The sequence below is a fragment of the Pristiophorus japonicus genome, chromosome 4 (genome assembly GCF_044704955.1).
Source record: "Pristiophorus japonicus isolate sPriJap1 chromosome 4, sPriJap1.hap1, whole genome shotgun sequence".
In the NCBI taxonomy this organism is placed as follows: domain Eukaryota; kingdom Metazoa; phylum Chordata; class Chondrichthyes; family Pristiophoridae; genus Pristiophorus; species Pristiophorus japonicus.
This window is the reverse complement of record NC_091980.1, coordinates 6,170,760-6,189,306: the sequence shown is the minus strand read 5'-3', so window position 1 is coordinate 6,189,306 and position 18,547 is coordinate 6,170,760. Positions and strand designations below refer to the sequence as shown.

General features: G+C 52.0%; 1 protein-coding gene across 10 annotated transcripts in view; it reads left to right on the top strand.

Moving 5' to 3' along the window:
* Positions 1–18,547, top strand: part of LOC139261987 (calcium/calmodulin-dependent protein kinase type II subunit alpha) — a 336,847-nt gene that overhangs the window by 262,045 nt on the left and 56,255 nt on the right. For all 10 annotated transcript variants that reach the window (XM_070877150.1, XM_070877157.1, XM_070877155.1 and 7 more), the window contains exons 9-10: positions 8,958–9,060; positions 14,878–14,961. In XM_070877150.1, the coding sequence (XP_070733251.1) occupies positions 8,958–9,060; positions 14,878–14,961 (187 nt within the window). The remainder of the gene's footprint in view (positions 1–8,957; positions 9,061–14,877; positions 14,962–18,547) is intronic.

The window sequence follows — 18,547 nt, the reverse complement described above, 5'->3', positions numbered from 1 at the left end:
GTTTCCACTGATGGGGGAGACTAGAGCTAGGGGGCATGATCTTAGAATAAAGGGCCGCCCATTTAAAACAGAGATGAGGAGAAATTTCTTCTCTCAGAGGGTTCTGTGGAATTTGCTGCCTCAGAGAGCTGTGGAAGCTGGGACATTGAATATATTTAAGGCAGAAATAGACAGTTTCTTAATTGATAAGGGAATAAAAGGGTTATGGGGAGCGGGCGGGGAAGTGGACTTGAGTCCATGATCGGATCAGCCATGATCGTATTAAATGGAGGAGCAGGCACGAGGGGCCTAATGGGCGACTCCTGCTCCTATTTCTTATGTATTTTTACGTCTCACTAAGATCACCTCTCATTCTTCCAAACTCCAATGATTTTGGCCCAACCTGCTCAACCTTTCTTCATAAGACAACCCCTTCACCCCAGGAATCATCTTCAGCTCTGCTAGCTAGTTGGAAGCAGATCAGAACGTTGAAGGGCACGAGCCAATCAGGAGGTCCCGTGCACGCCGCTCACTAGCTGTTGCCGCTGGAGACGCTTCCGCGCAGCAAATTTAAAGGCACAGCGCATCGCAAAAAAAAGTTAGAGGGAGCATTGGCGCAGAGGAGCTTTATCAATAATAGCACCAGAGAGGGAGGGACTTCAGTTATGTCGAGAGACTGCAACTATTCTTGACTTCAAACCGAGGCCCCGTCTGCCCGTAAAATATCCCACGGCACTATTATTGAAGAACAGCCGTGACCCCCTTGTTCTCGACTCCACCCACAAGAGGAAAACATTTCTCTCTATATCACTGTCGGCTGTGGCTCAGTGGGCAGCACTGGGTTCAAGTCACATTCCGGGTGCTTGGGCATTTAAACCTCGGCTGACATTCCCAGTGCAGTGCTGAGGGAGTGCTGCACTGTCGGAGGTGCCTTCTTATGGATGAGCCATTAAACCGAGGCCCCGCCTGCTCTCTGAGGTGGATATAAAAGATCCCACGGCCACTATTTCAAAAAAAGAGCAGGGGAGTTATCCCCGGTGTCCTGGGGCCAATATTCATCCCTCAATCAACATAATCAAAAAACATATTTTCTGGTCATTTTCACGTTGCGGTTTGTGGGAGCTTGCTGTGCGCAAATTGGCTGCCGCCTACAACATTACAACTTCCCAAAACAGCAGTAGACATTTCTTGGTTGCAATGACTGGCAAGAGCATCTACCCATGTTGTACTTGGTCTGGAAAACAGACGGAGAAAGCACAAGTTATTTCATGTGGTACCCCGAATAGACAAGACAGAGAGAAGTTTTAACCAGCACGATGGGCTGTATTTCAAACCTGGGCCCAATTGAAAATGTCAGTACTTAGACTGATAGATTTTTGGTGGATATATTAGGGGTTGCAGAACCACGGTGGCTAGACGGAGTTAAGCTACAGATCAGCTGTATCTAAATGAATGGCGGAACGGGTCCCTGTGGCTGAACGGCCTCCTCCCGTTCCAATGCCGCTACCCAGTGACGTTGAATTTCACCTCCACAGGTGCACCTGGGAGGACAGGAGCACCAACATCAGTGTCCTCGCTCAGGCTAACATCCCCAGCATTGAAGCACTGACCACACTCGATCAGCTCCGCTGGGCGGGCCACATAACACGCATGCCAGACACGAGACTCCCTAAGCAAATGCTCTAGGCAGAGCTCCTTCATGGGTAAACAAGCCAAAGGAGGACAGAGGAAACATTACAAGGACACCCTCAAAGCCTCCCTGGTAAAGTGCGACATCACCACTGACACCTGGGAGACCCTGGCCGCAGACCGCCCCGAGGTGGAGAAAGTGCATCCGGGAGGACGTCGAGCTCTTCGAGTCTCAACGCCGCGAGCGTGAAGAGGCCAAACGCAGGCAGCGGAAGGAGCGCGCGGCAAACCAGCCCCACCCACCCCTTCCCCCGACAAATGTCTGTCCCACCTGTAGCAGGGTCTGTGGCTCGCGTATCGGACTGTTCAGCCATCGAAGAACTCACTTTGGGAGTGGAAGCAAGTCTTCCTCGATTCCGAGGGACTGCCTATGATTATGAGTGTGTGCTCCCAGCCTAAACTCCAGTGGAATTTTAATGGTTAATTTACGTGGAAAATTCAATGGAAGTCTTCAATTTCCTCACTGCATTTACGCTGAACTCCGGGTTAATTAGCTTCTCAATCCTTGGCAAGGTGCCAGTGTACGCGGGAGGTTTCCATATGACATTGTTATCTCATTTGCATACTCCCACTCTAAATCTGAACAAGTAAAGCAGCACTCGCAGTTAAAGTTGCATTCCCTCCACAGTGTTCCGTTCATGATGGGTGCAATTGATGTTGGCCCCAGTTAACAACAAAAAATTACATTTGTATAGCGTCTTTAACGTCGTAAAACGTCCCAAGGCGCGTCACAGGAGCGTATGTCAAACAACATTTGACACCAAGCCGCCTAAGGAGATGTTAGGACACGTGTTGGTCATAGGGGTAGGCTTTAGGGAGCGTCTTAAAGGAGGAGAGAGAGGTAGAGAGGCGAAGAGGTTTAGGGAGGGAGTTCCAGAGCTTGGGGCCCAGGCAGCTGAAGGCACGGACGCCAATGGTGGAGCGATTAAAATTGAAGATGATCAAGAAGGCAGAATTAGAGGAGCGCAGAGATCTCGAGGGTTTTGCAGCCAATGAAGTACTTTTGGAGTGTAGTCACTGTTGTAATGTGGGAAGCATTGTGGGTCTAGAGGAGATTACAGAGATAGGGAGGGATTTGTAAACAAGGATGAAAATTTTAAAGTCGAGGCATTGCTTAACCGGGAGCCAATATAGGTCAGCGAGCACAGGGGGTGATGGGTGAGCGGGACTCGGTGTGAGTTCGGACACAGGGCAGCGAGCAGAGGTGGTGATGGGTGAACGGGACTGGGTGCGAGTTAGGACACGGGGCAGCGAGCAGAGGTGGTGATGGGTGAGCGGGACTCGGTGCGAGTTAGGACACGGTGCAGCGAGCACAGGAGGTGATGGGTGAGCGGGACTGGGCGCGAGTTAGGGCACAGGGCAGCGAGCACAGTGGGGTGATGGGTGAGCGGGACTCGGTGCAAGTTAGGACACGGGAGTTTTGGATGACCACAAGTTTATGTAGGCCTCCCAGAAGTGCGTTGGAATAGTCAAGTCGAGAGGTGACAAATTCACGGATGAGGGTTTCAGTAGTGGATGAGCTGAGGCAGGGGCGTAGACGGGCGATGTTACGGAGGTAGATATAGGCGGTCTTAGTTATGCCGCGGATATGTGGCCGGAAACTCATCATGGGGTCAAATCATCATCATCATAGGCAGTCCCTCAAAATCGAGGAACAATTGCTTCCACTCAAAAAGTGAGCTCTCAGGTGGCTGAACAGTCCAATACGGGAATTACAGTCTCTGTCACAGGTGGGACAGACAATGGTTGAGGGAAAGGGTGGGTGGGGAGTCTGGTTTGCCGCACGCTCCTTCCGCTGCCTGCGCTTGCTTTCTGCATGCTCTCGGCGACGAGACTTGAGATGCTCAGCGCCCTCCCGGATGCACTTCCTCCACTTAGGGCGGTCTTTGTCCAGGGACTTGCAGGTGCCGGTGGCTTTGGCGGTGTCCTTGAAACATTTCCTCTGCCCACCTTGGTTGGGCTCGCTTGTCATGTAGGAGTTCCGAGTAGAGCGCTTGCTTTGGGAGTCTCGTGTCTGGCATGCAGACAACGTGGCCCGCCCAACGTAGCTGATCGAGTGTGGTCAGTGCTTCGATGCTGGGGATGTTGACCTGGTCGAGGACGCTAACGTTGGTGCGTCTGTCCTCCCAGGGGACTTGTAGGATCTTGCGGAGACATCGTTGGTGGTATTTCTCCAGCGACTTGAGGTGTCTACTGTATGGGATCAAATATGACAGCGAGATCACCAAGCACAGGGCTGTTTCTATTTGGCCGGTACTTGTTCTTGTGATTGGGATTTCTGCAGACATTATTTTTAATTTTTAAGGGTGCTTTTAACTTATGGCTGAGTTGCAGGCGGGTTTAATACAATCACTACACGCAGCAGTGGGACAGTGCAGAGTTTTGACACCCTCGTATAATGTTGACATGCAAAGCAATCCAGAGCAATATGGAAAGCTTATAAAGGATTATGCAGACAGGGTGAGTCAGAGATATTAATTGAAATGCAAATAGTTGCCTGGCGTGAGATAGATTGCTCCTGTGTAGTCTGCAGTCTGATAATTGCAGTACGTTGGCACACTTACACACATTCTTACACTCTGGAAGCATCACGTAACCGACAATCTTGTTAATTTCACCGCCGTCTGCCATTTAAGACCCCTTGTGGGTTTTTTTGATTAATTATACAGTAACAACAAACAGCCACTGTATAGCACCTTTACCGTAGTGAAAGGTGTCTCAAGGTGCTTCACAGGAGCATAATTAGAAACATAGAAAATAGGTGCAGGAGTAGGCCATTCGGCCCTTCGAGCCTGCACCGCCAATCAATATGATCATGGCTGATCATTCAACTTTAGTACCCCATTCCTGCTTTCTCTCCATACCCCTTGATCCCTTTAGCCAGAAGGGCCACATCTAATTCCCTTTTGAATATATCTAACGAACAGGCCCCAACAACTTTCTGTGGTAGAGAATTCCACAGGTTCACAATTCTCTGAGTGAAGAAGTTTCTCCTCATCTCGGTCCTAAATGGCTTACCCCTTATCCATAGACTGTGACCCCTGGTTCTGGACTTCCCCAACATCGGGAACATTCTTCCTGCATCTAACCCGTCCAATCCCGTCAGAATTTTATATGCTTTTATGGGATCCCCTCTCATTCTTCTAAATTCCATTGAATACAAGCCTAGTCGACACAGTCTTTCTTCATATGTCAGTCCAGCCATCCCGGGAATCAGTCTGGTGAATTTTTGCTGCACTCCTTCAATAGCAAGAATGTCCTTCCTCAGATTAGGAGACAAAAACTGAACACAATATTCCAGGTGAGGCCTCACCAAGGCCCTGTACAACTGCAGTAAGACCTCCCTGCTCTGATACTCAAATCCTCTCGCTATGAAGGCCAACATGCCATTTGCCTTCTTCACCACCTGCTGTACCTGCATGCCAACTTTCAATGTCTGATGTACCGTGACACCCAGGTCTCGTTGCACCTCCCCTCTTACCAATCTGTCACCATTCAGATAATAATCAGCCCTCCTGTTTTTACCACCAAAGTGGATAACCTCACATTTATCCACATTATACCACATCTGCCATGTATTTGCTCACTCACCTAACCTACCCAACTCACCCTGCAGCCTCTTAGCATCCTCCTCACAGCTCACATTGCCATCTGCAAACTTGGAGATATTACATTCAATTCCTTCGTCTAAATCATTAATGTATATTGTAAATAGCTGGGGTCCCAGCACTGAACCTTGCGGTACCCCACTGGTCACTGCCTGCCATTCTGAAAAGGACCCGTTTATTCCCACTCTTTGCATCCTGTCTGCCAACCAGTTCTCTATCCACATCAATATATTACCCCCAATACCATGTGCTTTGATTTTGCACACTAATCTCTTGTGTGGGACCTTGTCAAAAGCCTTTTGAAAGTCCAAATGCACCACATCCACTGGTTCTCCCTTGTCCACTCTACTAGATACTTCCTCAAAAAATTCTAGAAGATTTGTCAAGCATGATTTCCCTTTCATAAATCCATGCTGACTTGGACTGATCCTGTCACTGCTTTCCAAATGTTCTGCTATTACATCAGACAGAAATTTGACAATGGGTCACATAAAGAGATATAAGGATAGGAGACCAAAAGCTTGGTCAAAGCGGGGAGTTTTTAAGGAGCATCTTAATGGAGGAGAGGCAGAGAGGTTTCGGGGTGGGGGAAATTCCAGAGCTTGGGGCCCAGGCAGCTTAAGGCACGGCCACCAATGGCGGAGCGATGGAAATCGGGCATACGCAAGAGGCCAGAATTGGAGGAGCGCAGAGATCTCGGGGGGGTTGTGGGGCTGGAGGAGGTCACAGAGATAGGGAGGGGCGAGGCCATGGAGGGAATTGATCACGAGGATGAGTTGATGAAATAGTATCAAGCAGATTGTGTATGTGGATTTGTTTTTGTACATTGCGGGGTAGAGGTTAAGAGTTTGTGCTCCTCGTGTGGAACATTATCCGCGGGGAATTTAAGCAAACCTGCACGATTTCCCATGGGAGGGTGGAAGATTGTGTCGGGTGCTCTGGGTCACCGGCTTGGATTCGTGCCAGGAGCTATCATCACACTGAGCTCTGCACTGGAATATGGAGCAACACAGAAAGAAAAGACAGAAAGACTTGCATTTCTATAGCGCCTTTCACAACTTCAGGATGTCCCAAAGCGCTTTACAGCCAAAGAAGTATTTTTTGAAGTGTAGTCACTGTTGTATTGTCGGAAATGCGGCAGCCAATTTGCGCACAGCAAGCTCCCACAAACATCAATGTGATAACGGCTAGATAATCTGTTTTAATTATGTTGATTGAGGGATTAATATTGATCCATGACACCGGGGAGAACTCCCCTACTCTTCTTCCAATAGTGCCCGTGGGATATTTTAATTCACCTGAGAAAGCAGACGGGCCCTTAGTTTAATCTCATCCAAAAGACCTCCGACGGTGCCCCTCCGACAGTGCGGCGCTCCCTCAGTACTGCCCCTCCGACAGTGCGGCGCTCCCTCAGTACTGCCCCTCCGACAGTGCGGCGCTCCCTCAGTACTGCCCCTCCGACAGTGCAGCGCTCCCTCAGTACTGCCCCTCCGACAGTGCGGCGCTCCCTCAGTACTGCCCCTCCGACAGTGCGGCGCTCCCTCAGTACTGCCCCTCCGACAGTGCGGCGCTCCCTCAATACTGCCCCTCCGACAGTGCGGCGCTCCCTCAGTACTGCCCCTCCGACAGTGCGGCGCTCCCTCAGTACTGCCCCTCCGACAGTGCGGCGCTCCCTCAGTACTGCCCCTCCGACAGTGCGGCGCTCCCTCAGTACTGCCCCTCCGACAGTGCGGCGCTCCCTCAGTACTGCCCCTCCGACAGTGCGGCACTCCCTCAGTACTGCCCCTCCGACAATGCGGCGCTCCCTCAGTACTGCCCCTCCGACAGTGCGGCACTCCCTCAGTACTACCCCTCCGACAGTGCGGCACTCCCTCAGTACTGCCCCTCTGACAGTGCAGCACTCCCTCAGTACTGCCCCTCCGACAGTGCGGTGCTCCCTCAGTACTGCCCCTCCGACAGTGCGGCACTCCCTCAGTACTGCCCCTCCGACAGTGCGGCGCTCCCTCAGTACTGCCCCTCCGACAGTGCGGCGCTCCCTCAGTACTGCCCCTCCGACAGTGCGGCGCTCCCTCAATACTGCCCCTCCGACAGTGCGGCGCTCCCTCAGTACTGCCCCTCCGACAGTGCGGCGCTCCCTCAGTACTGCCCCTCCGACAGTGCGGCGCTCCCTCAGTACTGCCCCTCCGACAGTGCGGCGCTCCCTCAGTACTGCCCCTCCGACAGTGCGGCGCTCCCTCAGTACTGCCCCTCCGACAGTGCGGCACTCCCTCAGTACTGCCCCTCCGACAATGCGGCGCTCCCTCAGTACTGCCCCTCCGACAGTGCGGCACTCCCTCAGTACTACCCCTCCGACAGTGCGGCACTCCCTCAGTACTGCCCCTCCGACAGTGCGGCGCTCCCTCAGTACTGCCCCTCCGACAGTGCGACGCTCCCTCAGTACTGCCCCTCCGACAGTGCGGCGCTCCCTCAGTAGTGCCCCTCCGACAGTGCGGTGCTCCCTCAGTACTGCCCCTCTGACAGTGCAGTGCTCCCTCAGTTCTACCCCTCCGACAGTACGGCGCTCCCTCAGTAGTGCCCCTCCGACAGTGCGGCGCTCCCTCAGTACTGCCCCTCCGACAGTGCAGCGCTCCCTCAGTACTGCACTGGGCGGGGTCAGCTTGCCCTGTGAGGTTCCAAGCTCTGGAGTGGGACTTGAACCGTCAACTTTCTGAGTCAGAGGCGAGAGAGCTACCCAGCAGTGAGGGGGGAACAATTTAAAGGAGAGTTGGAAGGACATCTGAAGGAGCGGTCAATCATGAAGGATTAGTATCTGAGACTCTCAAATGTTGATAGTCACGGTTAACTTGCATGAACCTGCGATACGAGCGGGCAAAAGGATGAGCTCATCAAATAGGTCTGAAGGACATAAGAACATAAGAAATAGGAGCAGGAGTCGGCCATTCGGCCCCTCGAGCCTGCTCCACCATTCAGTAAGATCATGGCTGATCTTCTACCTCAACTCCACTTTCCCCATATCCCTTGATTCCCTCAATATCCATAGATCTATCGCTCTCTGTCTTGAATATACTCAACGACTGAGCCTCCACAGCCCTCTGGGGCAGAGAATTCCAAAGATTCACCACCCTCTGAGTGAAGAAATTTAAGAACATAAGAAATAGGAGCAGGAGTCGGCCATACGGCCCCTCGAGCCTGCTCCACCATTCAATAAGATCATGGCTGATCCGATCATGGACTCAGCTCCACTTCCCCGCCCGCTCCTCATAGCCCCTTAATCCCTTATTGGTTAAGAAACTGTCTATCTCTGTCTTAAATTTATTCAATGTCCCAGCTTCCACAGCTCTCTGAGGCAGCGAATTCCACAGATTTACAACCCTCTGAGAAGAAATTCCTCCTCATCTCAGTTTTAAATGGGCGGCCCGTTATTCTAAGATCATGCCCCCTAGTTCTAGTCTCCCCCATCAGTGGAAATATCCTCTCTGCATCCACCTTGTCAAGCCCCATCTTTCTCCTCATCTCAGTCCTATATGGCCAACCCCTTATCCTGAGACTGCGCCCCCTGGTTCTAGACTGCCCAGCCCGGGGGAAAACAACCTCTTCAGCATTGACCTTGCCTTCCTGCCTATAATTGACGATATTGCCTCTTTCTCCCCCTGTCCCCCCCACGCCCCCACCCTACCCCAGCCGGAGAACCTGCTCCTCGCGTCCAAGTCGAAAGGAGCTGCCGTGAAGCTCGCGGACTTTGGCCTGGCCATCGAGGTTGAAGGGGACCAACAAGCCTGGTTTGGTGAGTTGAAACAGCGTTGGCCGAGACTGGGGGGGAGGTGGCGGGGGGGGGGAGTGAAGTTCCTGCAGCGCCAGCGGAAGCAGCCAACGGGAGCCTATCGCGTGCCCTGCTGACCCCGCCCAACATCCGGGGGGGGGCGGGGGCGGGGTCAAGGGTCGACCAGACCCGTTTGGGCAGGTGTGTGTTTGCACAAGGGGGGCGGTGGGGTGGGAGTATTCGCTTCACGCGAGGGGAAGGGGATGAGGTCCCCTGTGGGTGAGTCGGATAAAACCCCTTCTGTGCCCCCCTTTGTCCCGCCGCGAGACAGAGACAGAGGGTGGACAGCACAAAAACAGGCCGTTCGGCCCGACGGGTTCATGCTGGTGTTTATGCTCCGCATCCCTCTCCATCTCACCCCATCACCATATCCTTCTTTTCCTCTCTACCCCGCCCCCATGTGTTTATCCAGCTACCCCTTTGACTACATCGATACTATTCGGCTCAACCCCTCCCTGTGGCAGCGAGTTCCACATTCTCACCGCTCTCTGGGTAAAGAAGTCAATGCACATTAACCAGGACCACGCGTGTGAGACGTAAACCTCTACAGATCAACAACGTCACTTACCCGGAAGAGGCACATTCTGGGGGGGGGGCGGGAAATTCGGTCAGGGGCTAATTCGGGCGGTAATGGCGGCGGGGCGGTAAATTTAGCGCCCGGGAAATGGTTTGCGTCGACAGCCACAAAATTGGTCAGCTGGGCCCTGAGTGTGGGGCGGAGCGCTAAGGGAGGTGTTCCGCACCTCTCTCAGGGCGCTAGGCCGGCTGAGCAACTGAATATCCCGTGCTAAAGAGGCAGCCTCAGATTGCTCTGAGAGAGGCCTCCCTGTGAAAAACTAATCGCCAAAAAAAAAACCCACTAAAAACAATCCCAATACCTTGCTCACCCCACATGAACGTAAGTCGTAAAAGTGAAAAGGTTAAAACCAATCGCACTTACCTCACGGCGGAACAGCTCGGGCCGCCCGCTTTCCCAGGCGGTCCCACTAGGGGGCGCTACGAGGTGCTACAGGTTCCCCAGGAACCAAATTTCAGAACTGGGGGCGTTGCACTCCGGCTGGCCTCTCCCCAGGTGGTACTGCTCCGCGCTCCGGCTAACCCAGCACCGATTGTCCCAGCGGGGCGTTGGAAACTGGCCGCCCGCCTGGAAATGCTGCCCAGCCGCCATTACCCCCACTCCGAGTCGCAAACAGAGGCAGAGGCGGAGAGCATTACCACACCCGAGGTGATCATTGTTTGTAAACACAAGAACATAAGAAATAGGAGCAGGAGTCGGCCATACGGCCCCTCGACCCTGCCCCGCCATTCAATACGATCATGGCTGATCCGATCATGGACTCAGCTCCACTTCCCCGCCCGCTCCCCATAACCCCTTATCCCCCTTATCGCTCAAAAAATCTGTCGATCACCACCTTAAAGGTGGATTGACGTTTCTTTTACCCTGGTTCCCTGCCCTGCCCAGAAGGTGTCGCCTCCTGTTGGAGTACGGTGGCAAAAGCTCATCCAAATCTCTATCCGTCACGTGTCTGCTTCCCGGCTATGGGGGCATCACAGCCGGGTGTGATGCTGTCCAGCCATGAGCTCATTCCACAGGAACATAGGAACATAGGAACAGGAGGCAACCATTCAGCCCCTCGAGTCTGTTCCCTCACTCGATTAGATCCTGGCTCATCTGCGACCTAACTCCATATACCCGCCTTTGACCCATATCCATTAATACCGGACTAGTCAGTACGGTAGCATAGTGGTTACATCACTGGACTAGTAATCCAGAGGCCTGAATTAATGATCTGAGGACATGATTTCAAATCTCACCAGGGCAGCTGGGGAATTTAAATTCAGTTAATTCAGTTTCTTTTAAAATCTGGAATAAAAAGCTAGTTCAGGCTGAACCTCCCTTATCCGGGACTGCCTTACCCGGAACCACCCCTCGTTCGGAACTATTCCCGGCCACCAGGTGGCGCATGCGCAGAACGCGGGCGGTAAAAATCCTCGAAAAATATCAATGTAAAATAAATTTGCTCAATATTGCAGCTGACACCAAGGGGCCACAAACGGACTGCAGCGGTTCAAGAAGGCGGCTCACCACCACCTTCTCAAGGGCAATTAGGGATGGGCAATAAGTGCCAACGACGCCCACATCCCGGGAATGAATAAAAAAAAAACCTTTGGTTAACAGAAATCTATCAGTCTCAGATTTAAAACTAACAATTGATCCAGCATCCAGCATCTTTTGACAAGGTCCCACACAAGAGATTGGTGTGCAAAATTAAAGCACATGGTATTGGGGGTAATGTACTGATGTGGATAGAGAACTGGTTGGCAGACAGGAAGCAGAGAGTCAGAATAAACAGGTCCTTTTCAGAATGTCAGCCAGTGACCAGTGGGGTGCCGCAGGGCTCAGTGCTGGGACCCCAGCTATTTACAATATACATCAATGATTTAGATGAAGGAATTGAATGTATTATCTCCAAGTTTTAGATGACACTAAGCTGGGTGGTGGTGTGAGCTGTGAGGAGGATGCTAAGAGGCTGCAGGGTGACTTAGACAGGTTAGGTGAGTGGGCAAATGCATGACAGATGCAGTATAATGTGGATAAATGTGAGGTTATCCACTTTGGTGGCAAAACAGAAAGGCAGAATATTATCTGAATGGCGGCAGATTAGGAAAAGGGGAGGTGCAACGAGACCTGGGTGTCATGGTACATCAGTCATTGACGTCAGTGCGGTGTCCCGGGCGGGGCGGTGAATATTTGGGCCGGCAAATGGTTCGTTTCTGCCGTCGCAAAATTCATCAGCTGGGCCCAGAGTGTGGAGCGGGGCGCTAAGGGAGGTGTTACACGCCTCTCCCAGGGCGCTAGGCGGGCTGAGCAAGGGAAATATCCCGAGCTAAACAGCCGGCCTGGGAGCGCTCTGAGAGAGGGGCTGAGGGGTAAAAAAAATACCTGAAACAACACCAAAAATAATCCCAATATATAGCTCACGCCGCTACAACATAAATCGCAAAAAATATCAATATAAAAACAATCTCGGCAATCTTTAGCTCCCCTCCCCCCGGCCCCCACCCCTCAGAACCTGTTTCCTTCTCTTTCTCTCCTTGTTTTGGTCATTATCCCGCCATTCACACCCTAATTTGACTATTGTTTTTGTAACTCCTGCCATTACCATTTGAATTCGGCCCATCATCCCTTTTGTGTCTCTCTAATCTCTCCTGCCTTCCACCCTATCACCGACCTTCCCTTTTGTTCTTTCTTCCCCTCCCCGCTCTCAGTGCAGGTTAAGAATCCGTTCTTCCCGAACACTCTCCAGTTCTGACCAAGGGGGCCCATCGACCCGAAACGTTAACTCTGCCTCCTCTCCACAGGTGCTGTCCGGCCCGCTGAGATTTCCAGCATTTCCTGTTTTTAAGTCCAGATTCCAGCGTCCGCAGTCTTTTGCTTTTGTCTTACCCGAGGCCACCATCACTGACCTCACTGCGGCCGTTATAGCTCGGACTGCCCGCTTTTCCACCGGCGTACCAGCAGGAGGCGCTGCGGGGCGCTGCGGATTGGGCGGCAGCGAGAGAAAAAAAAAAATCGAGCCGGTGTCGCAACCAGGGGGCGTTGGTTCCCTCTCCCGGGCGGTAATGCTCCGCGACTCGCCGTTAACCGGCCGTGAATGTCCCGGCAGGGCACTAGAAGCTGGACACCTGCCCGGACACAACTGCTTTCCGCTGCCATTGCCACCCCTTCGGGGCACCAAGAGGGGCGGCAGAGGACCCAAAATCCAGTCCGTAGGTTTTAAAGAGTGTGTTAACGGAGGAGAGAGAGGTCGGGAAACCAGTTGGGCCCAATGGCCTATTTCTGTGGTGTGTATTCATTCACAGATAGAATCAGCACTGTGCTGTGCATATATTCACACCAGGCTGTGTGATAACTGTACAACACAAACATTCAAACTGCAGCAGGGCATTGGATGGAAGTGCGTTCTGGTTACAAAGACACCTTTTTTTTTTTTACAGCCAATTTGCCATTTGTTGGTCCAACGACAACAACAACTTTATATTTATATAGAGTCTTTAGCGTCGTAAAACATCGCAAGGTGCTTCACAGGAGAGATTATCAAACAGAATTTGACACCGAGCCACATAAGGAGACATTAGGACAGGGAGCTCGGTACAAAGCGGTAGGCTTTAAGGAGCGTCTTAAAGGAGGAATGAGAGGAGAGAGAGGCGGAGAGGTTTAGGGAGGGAGTTCCAGAGCTTGGGGCCCAGGCGATTATAATCAGGGATCCGGGAGAGGTCAGAATTGGAGGAGCGCCGAGATCTCGGAGGGTTATAGGCAACGTTCCCTCCAACCCCCGGAGCTCTGTGTCAAACCCGCACAGCCGAGGACTGTCCTTTTCAATGTTAAATTTTCCCACATGCGCGAAATTGTGAATGGGCTGCACAGCCCCTTACATAGGATTACATAGGATACACGGCACAGAAACAGGCCCTCCGGCCCAACCAGTCCATGTTTGTGGGAGCTTGCTGTGCGCAAACTGGCTGCCGCGTTTCCCACATTACAACAGTGACTACACTCCAAAATACTTCATTGGCTGTAAAGCGCTTTGGGACATCTGGTGGTCGTGAAAGGCGCTATATAAATGCAAGTCTTTCTTTTGGAAGGGCAGTCGTGCTTGTTGTCCGTAACCCTGTAAGTTCCTCATCCTCCAGTATCTGTCCAACTCATGGGATTACATGGGATATACGGCACAGAAAGAGACCATTGGGCCCAACCAGTCAATGCCAGCGTTTATGCTCCACTCGAGCCTCCTCCCGTCTTTCCTCATCTAAATCTATCACCATAACCCTCTATTTCCTTCTCCCCCATATGTTTGTCTAGCCTCCCCTTAAATCCATCGATACTATTCGCCTCAACCACTCCCTGTGGCAGCGAGTTCCACATTCTCACCGCTCTCTGGGTAAAGAAGTTTCTCCTGAATTTCCCATTGGATTTCTTGGTGACTATCTTATATTGATGGCCTCTAGTTATGCTCTTCCCCACAAGTGGAAACACTCTCTCTGTACCTCAAAGTGGCCCCGCACGCAAAAAATAATCAGGGGGAACATTGGTGGTAGGGGCTGGAGGAGGTTACAGAGATAGGGCGAGGCCATAGAGAGATTTGAAATCAAGGATGAGAATTTTAAAATCAAGGCGTTGGCGGACTGGGAGGCAAAGTCATCATCATAGGCAGTCCCTCGGAAGCGAGGAAGACTTGCTTCCACTCTAAAAATGAGTCCTTAGGTGGCTGAACAGCCCAATACGGGAATTACAGTCCCTGTCACAGGGTGGGACAGATAGTCGTTGAGGGAAAGGGAGGGTGGGACTGGTTTGCCGCACGCTCCTTCCGCTGCCTGCGCTTGGTTTCTGCATGCTCTCGGCGACGAGACTCGAGGTGCTCAACGCCCTCCCGGATGCACTTCCTCCACTTAGGGCGGTCTTTGGGCCAGGGACTCCCAGGTGTCGGTGGGGATGTTGCACTTTATCAGGGAGGCTTTGAGGATGTCCCTTGTAACGTTTCCTCTGCCCACCTGGGGCTCGCTTGCCGTGTAGGAGTCCTGAGGCGGATAAGGCGTTAGCGGACTAGGAGTCGCCTGTCGGTCAGTGAACACAAACAGGGCTCCTCCCGACTGCAGAGAGACACAGCGGTGGGCCTTTCGAGGATGGGCGAAAGGAACAATTGGGGGACTGAGCATTGCATAATTTAAACCGCTCGAGATGTCTCAGCATCTCCCCCTTTCATCCCTTGTGTTTTTCAGGTTTTGCCGGCACTCCTGGATATCTCTCTCCAGAGGTGTTGAGGAAGGATCCCTACGCCAAGCCTGTGGACCTGTGGGCTTGTGGTGAGCAGACGATGATTCCTCCAGAGACTTTACTCTTGTGGGTGTTCGCAGGAGGCACCGAGCTAAATTAAGCCCTCGGCAGTAAGAGGGAAAGGTCCTCACAAATATTTTCAAAGCAAGTATTCGTCGTATAAAAGCAAGGAAAATATTTGTGAGTCCTCACCTCTTCTGTGCAGACCGAGGCCCTTATTATTGTAGAGCTGGGCGTCTCGAGGGTGACAGTGTTGGGCACCCAAGAGGCACGAGGTGATTCGGGCCGAGATGTTTCTCAAGCTTGCTTACACATTGACTGCATTTACACAGGAGTCGTTGGCTGTTGGCTCCCTTCTCAGCTGTGGCTCAGCGGGTAACACTCGCGCCTCTGATTTCTCCACTCCAGGGACTTGCAGCACAAACAAATCTCGGCTGACACTCCCAGAGCAGTACTGAGGGAGTGCTGCACCGTCGGAGGTGCTGTCTTTCAGATGTGACATTAAAACAAGGTCCCCTCTGCCCTATCGGCTGAAGGTAAAAGGTCCCATTCGAAGAACACCAAGGGAGTTATCACCACTGTCCTGGCCAGTATTTATACCTAAACCAGCATCATGACATGGTCATTATCCCATCACCGATCCCTATCTCTGTATCCTTCCCCTGCGCCTACGACCCCCCAACTCTAGCCCCTTATACAGCCCATGCTCCCATTGCCCCACCAATGGCTGTCCCTTCAGCTCTGGTGTTCCACGTATGCCTCTCTGACTCGCCCCCTTCTTAAAAACTTTTTGTGACACCTACCTCTTTGACAAAGACTTTGGTCACCTTATGTGGCTCGGTGTCAACTTTGGATTGATAACGCTACTGTGAAGTGTTTCAGGACATTCGACTATATTAAAGATGCTCTATTAATATACACTCTCCCCTATCACTGACACAACCCACCCATTGAATCTCTTGAGGGAAAGTTCGGTACAAATACTCCCTGATCCCCAAAAACAACCAGGTAAAACTAGAGAATGTTCATCCATTCTCACCCGTCCACTATTGAATCCTAGCGTACCATACTCACAGAAAAACAGATAATATATGATGAGCATTTGCTTCAAGGGTTCTTTGCTTAAGCATTCATAGCAACACATTGCTATTAAGAACTAGTCGGTTTATTAACAAAGGTTTAACAAGCACACTACACATTACCGGTTCATCCACCAGGCTCTCTCCCCACCCATTTAATCTCCTGAATAGTCTCTCATTTGAATATCTCCAATAGTGTCAGTTGTGGCTCAGTGGGCAGCGCACTTGCCTCTGAATCAGAAGGTTGTGGGTTCAAGTCCCACTCCCGGGACTTGAGCACATAAATCTAGGCTGACACTCCAGTGCAGTGCTGAGGGGCTGTACTGAGAGAGCGCCGCACTGTCGGAGGGGCAGTGCTGAGGGAGCGCTGCACTGTCGGAGGGGCAGTGCTGAGGGAGCGCTGCACTGTCGGAGGGGCAGTGCTGAGGGAGCGCTGCACTGTCGGAGGGGCAGTGCTGAGGGAGCGCTGCACTGTCGGAGGGGCAGTACTGAGGGAGCGCCGCACTGTCGGAGGGGCAGTACTGAGGGAGCGCCGCACTGTCGGAGGGGCGGTACTGAGGGAGCACTGCACTGTCGGAGGGGCAGTGCTGAGGGAGCGCTGCACTGTCGGAGGGGCAGTGCTGAGGGAGCGCTGCACTGTCGGAGGGGCAGTACTGAGGGAGCGCCGCACTGTCGGAGGGGCAGTACTGAGGGAGCGCCGCACTGTCGGAGGGGCGGTACTGAGGGAGCACTGCACTGTCGGAGGGGCAGTGCTGAGGGAGCGCCACACTGTTGGAGGGGCGGTACTGAGGAGCACTACACTGTCGGAGGTGCTGTCTTTCAGATGAGACATTAAACCGAGGCCCCGTCTGCTCTCTCATGTGGATGTAAAAGATCCCGTGGCACTATTCCGAAGAAGAGCAGGGGAGTTCTCCCCGTTGTCCTGGGGCCAATATTTATCCCTCAGTCAACATAACAAAAACAGATTGGCTGGTCATTATCACATTGCTGTGTGTGGGAGCTTGCTGTGCTCAAATTGGCTGCCGCGTTTCCCACATTACATCAATGACTACACTCCAAAGAATACTTCAGTGGCTGTTAAGTGCTTTGGTACATCCGGTGGTCGTGAAAGGCGCTATATAAATGCAAGTCTTTTTTTCATTCCTGGCCCGCTGCCATGCTGATACCTGCCCGGGGGATGGTACCCACAAATGCTCTTGTGTGATTAGTCAGTGGAAGGAGGCACTCCCTCCGATCTTCCCTGAATCCCGGGGGCAAATACTTCCCCTCCACCTGGCTCTCGATCACAGCAAGATCGCACGGATCTTCACCACGGATTGGGAAAACTCGAGCAATGACGGCAATCAGGCCAGTCCATAATGGGCCGGATCTTGGCTGCATCCAATTGTCCCATCGCATCGCCCCCACTGCACAATGCATCAGATCTGGGCTCGCATTGTCCCCGCAGCAACCCCCCGCCCCCCCACTGTGCAATGCATCATTTAATTGTCTCGTCATTACTGGCCCTACTTACCATTGCACCATTGTGTCATATTCAGGCTCCACTCAATAGCATAGAAACATAGAGAATAGGAGCAGGAGTAGGCCATTCGGCCCCTCGAGCCTGCACCGCCATTCAATATGATCATGGCTGATCCTCTATCTCAACACCATATTCCCGCTTTCTCCCCATACCCCTTGATGACTTTTGTGTCTAGAAATCTATCTGTCTCCCTCTTAAATATATTCAGTGACTTGGCCTCCACAGCCTTCTGTGGTAGAGAATTCCACAGGTTCACCACCCTCTGAGTGAAAACATTTCTCCTCATCTCGGTCCTAAATTTCCCATCCCGTATCCTGAGACTGTGACCCCTTGTTCTAGACTTCCCAGCCCCGGGGAAACATCCTCCCCGCATCCAGTCTGTCCAGCCCCATCAGAATTTTATACCTTTCAATGAGATCCCCTCTCATTCTTCTAAACTCCAGTGAATACAGGCCTAGTCGACCCAATCTCTCCTCATACGACAGTCCTGCCATCCCAGGAATCAGTCTGGTGAACCTTCGCTGCACTCCCTCTCTGGCAAGTATATCCTTTCTTAGGTAAGGAGACCAAAACTGCTCACAATACTCCAGGTGTGGTCTCACCAAGGCCCTGTATAACTGTAGTAACATATCCTTGCTTCTGTACTCAAATCCTCTTGCAATGAAGGCCAACATACCATTTGCCTTCCTAACTGCTTGCTGCACCTGCATGTTTGCTTTTAATGACTGGTGTACAAGGTCACCCAGGTCCCTCTGTACATCGACTCTTCCCAAGCCATCACCATTTAAATAATACTTTGTCTTTATGTTTTTCCTACCAAAGTGGATAACTTCACATTTATCCGCGTTATACTGCATCTGCCATGTATTTGTCCACTCACTCAACCTATCTAAATCACCTTGTAGCATCTTTGCATCCTCCTCACAACTCACAATCCCACCTAGTTTTGTGTCGTCAGCAAACTTAGAAACATAGAAACATAGAAAATAGGTGCAGGAGCAGGCCATTCGGCCC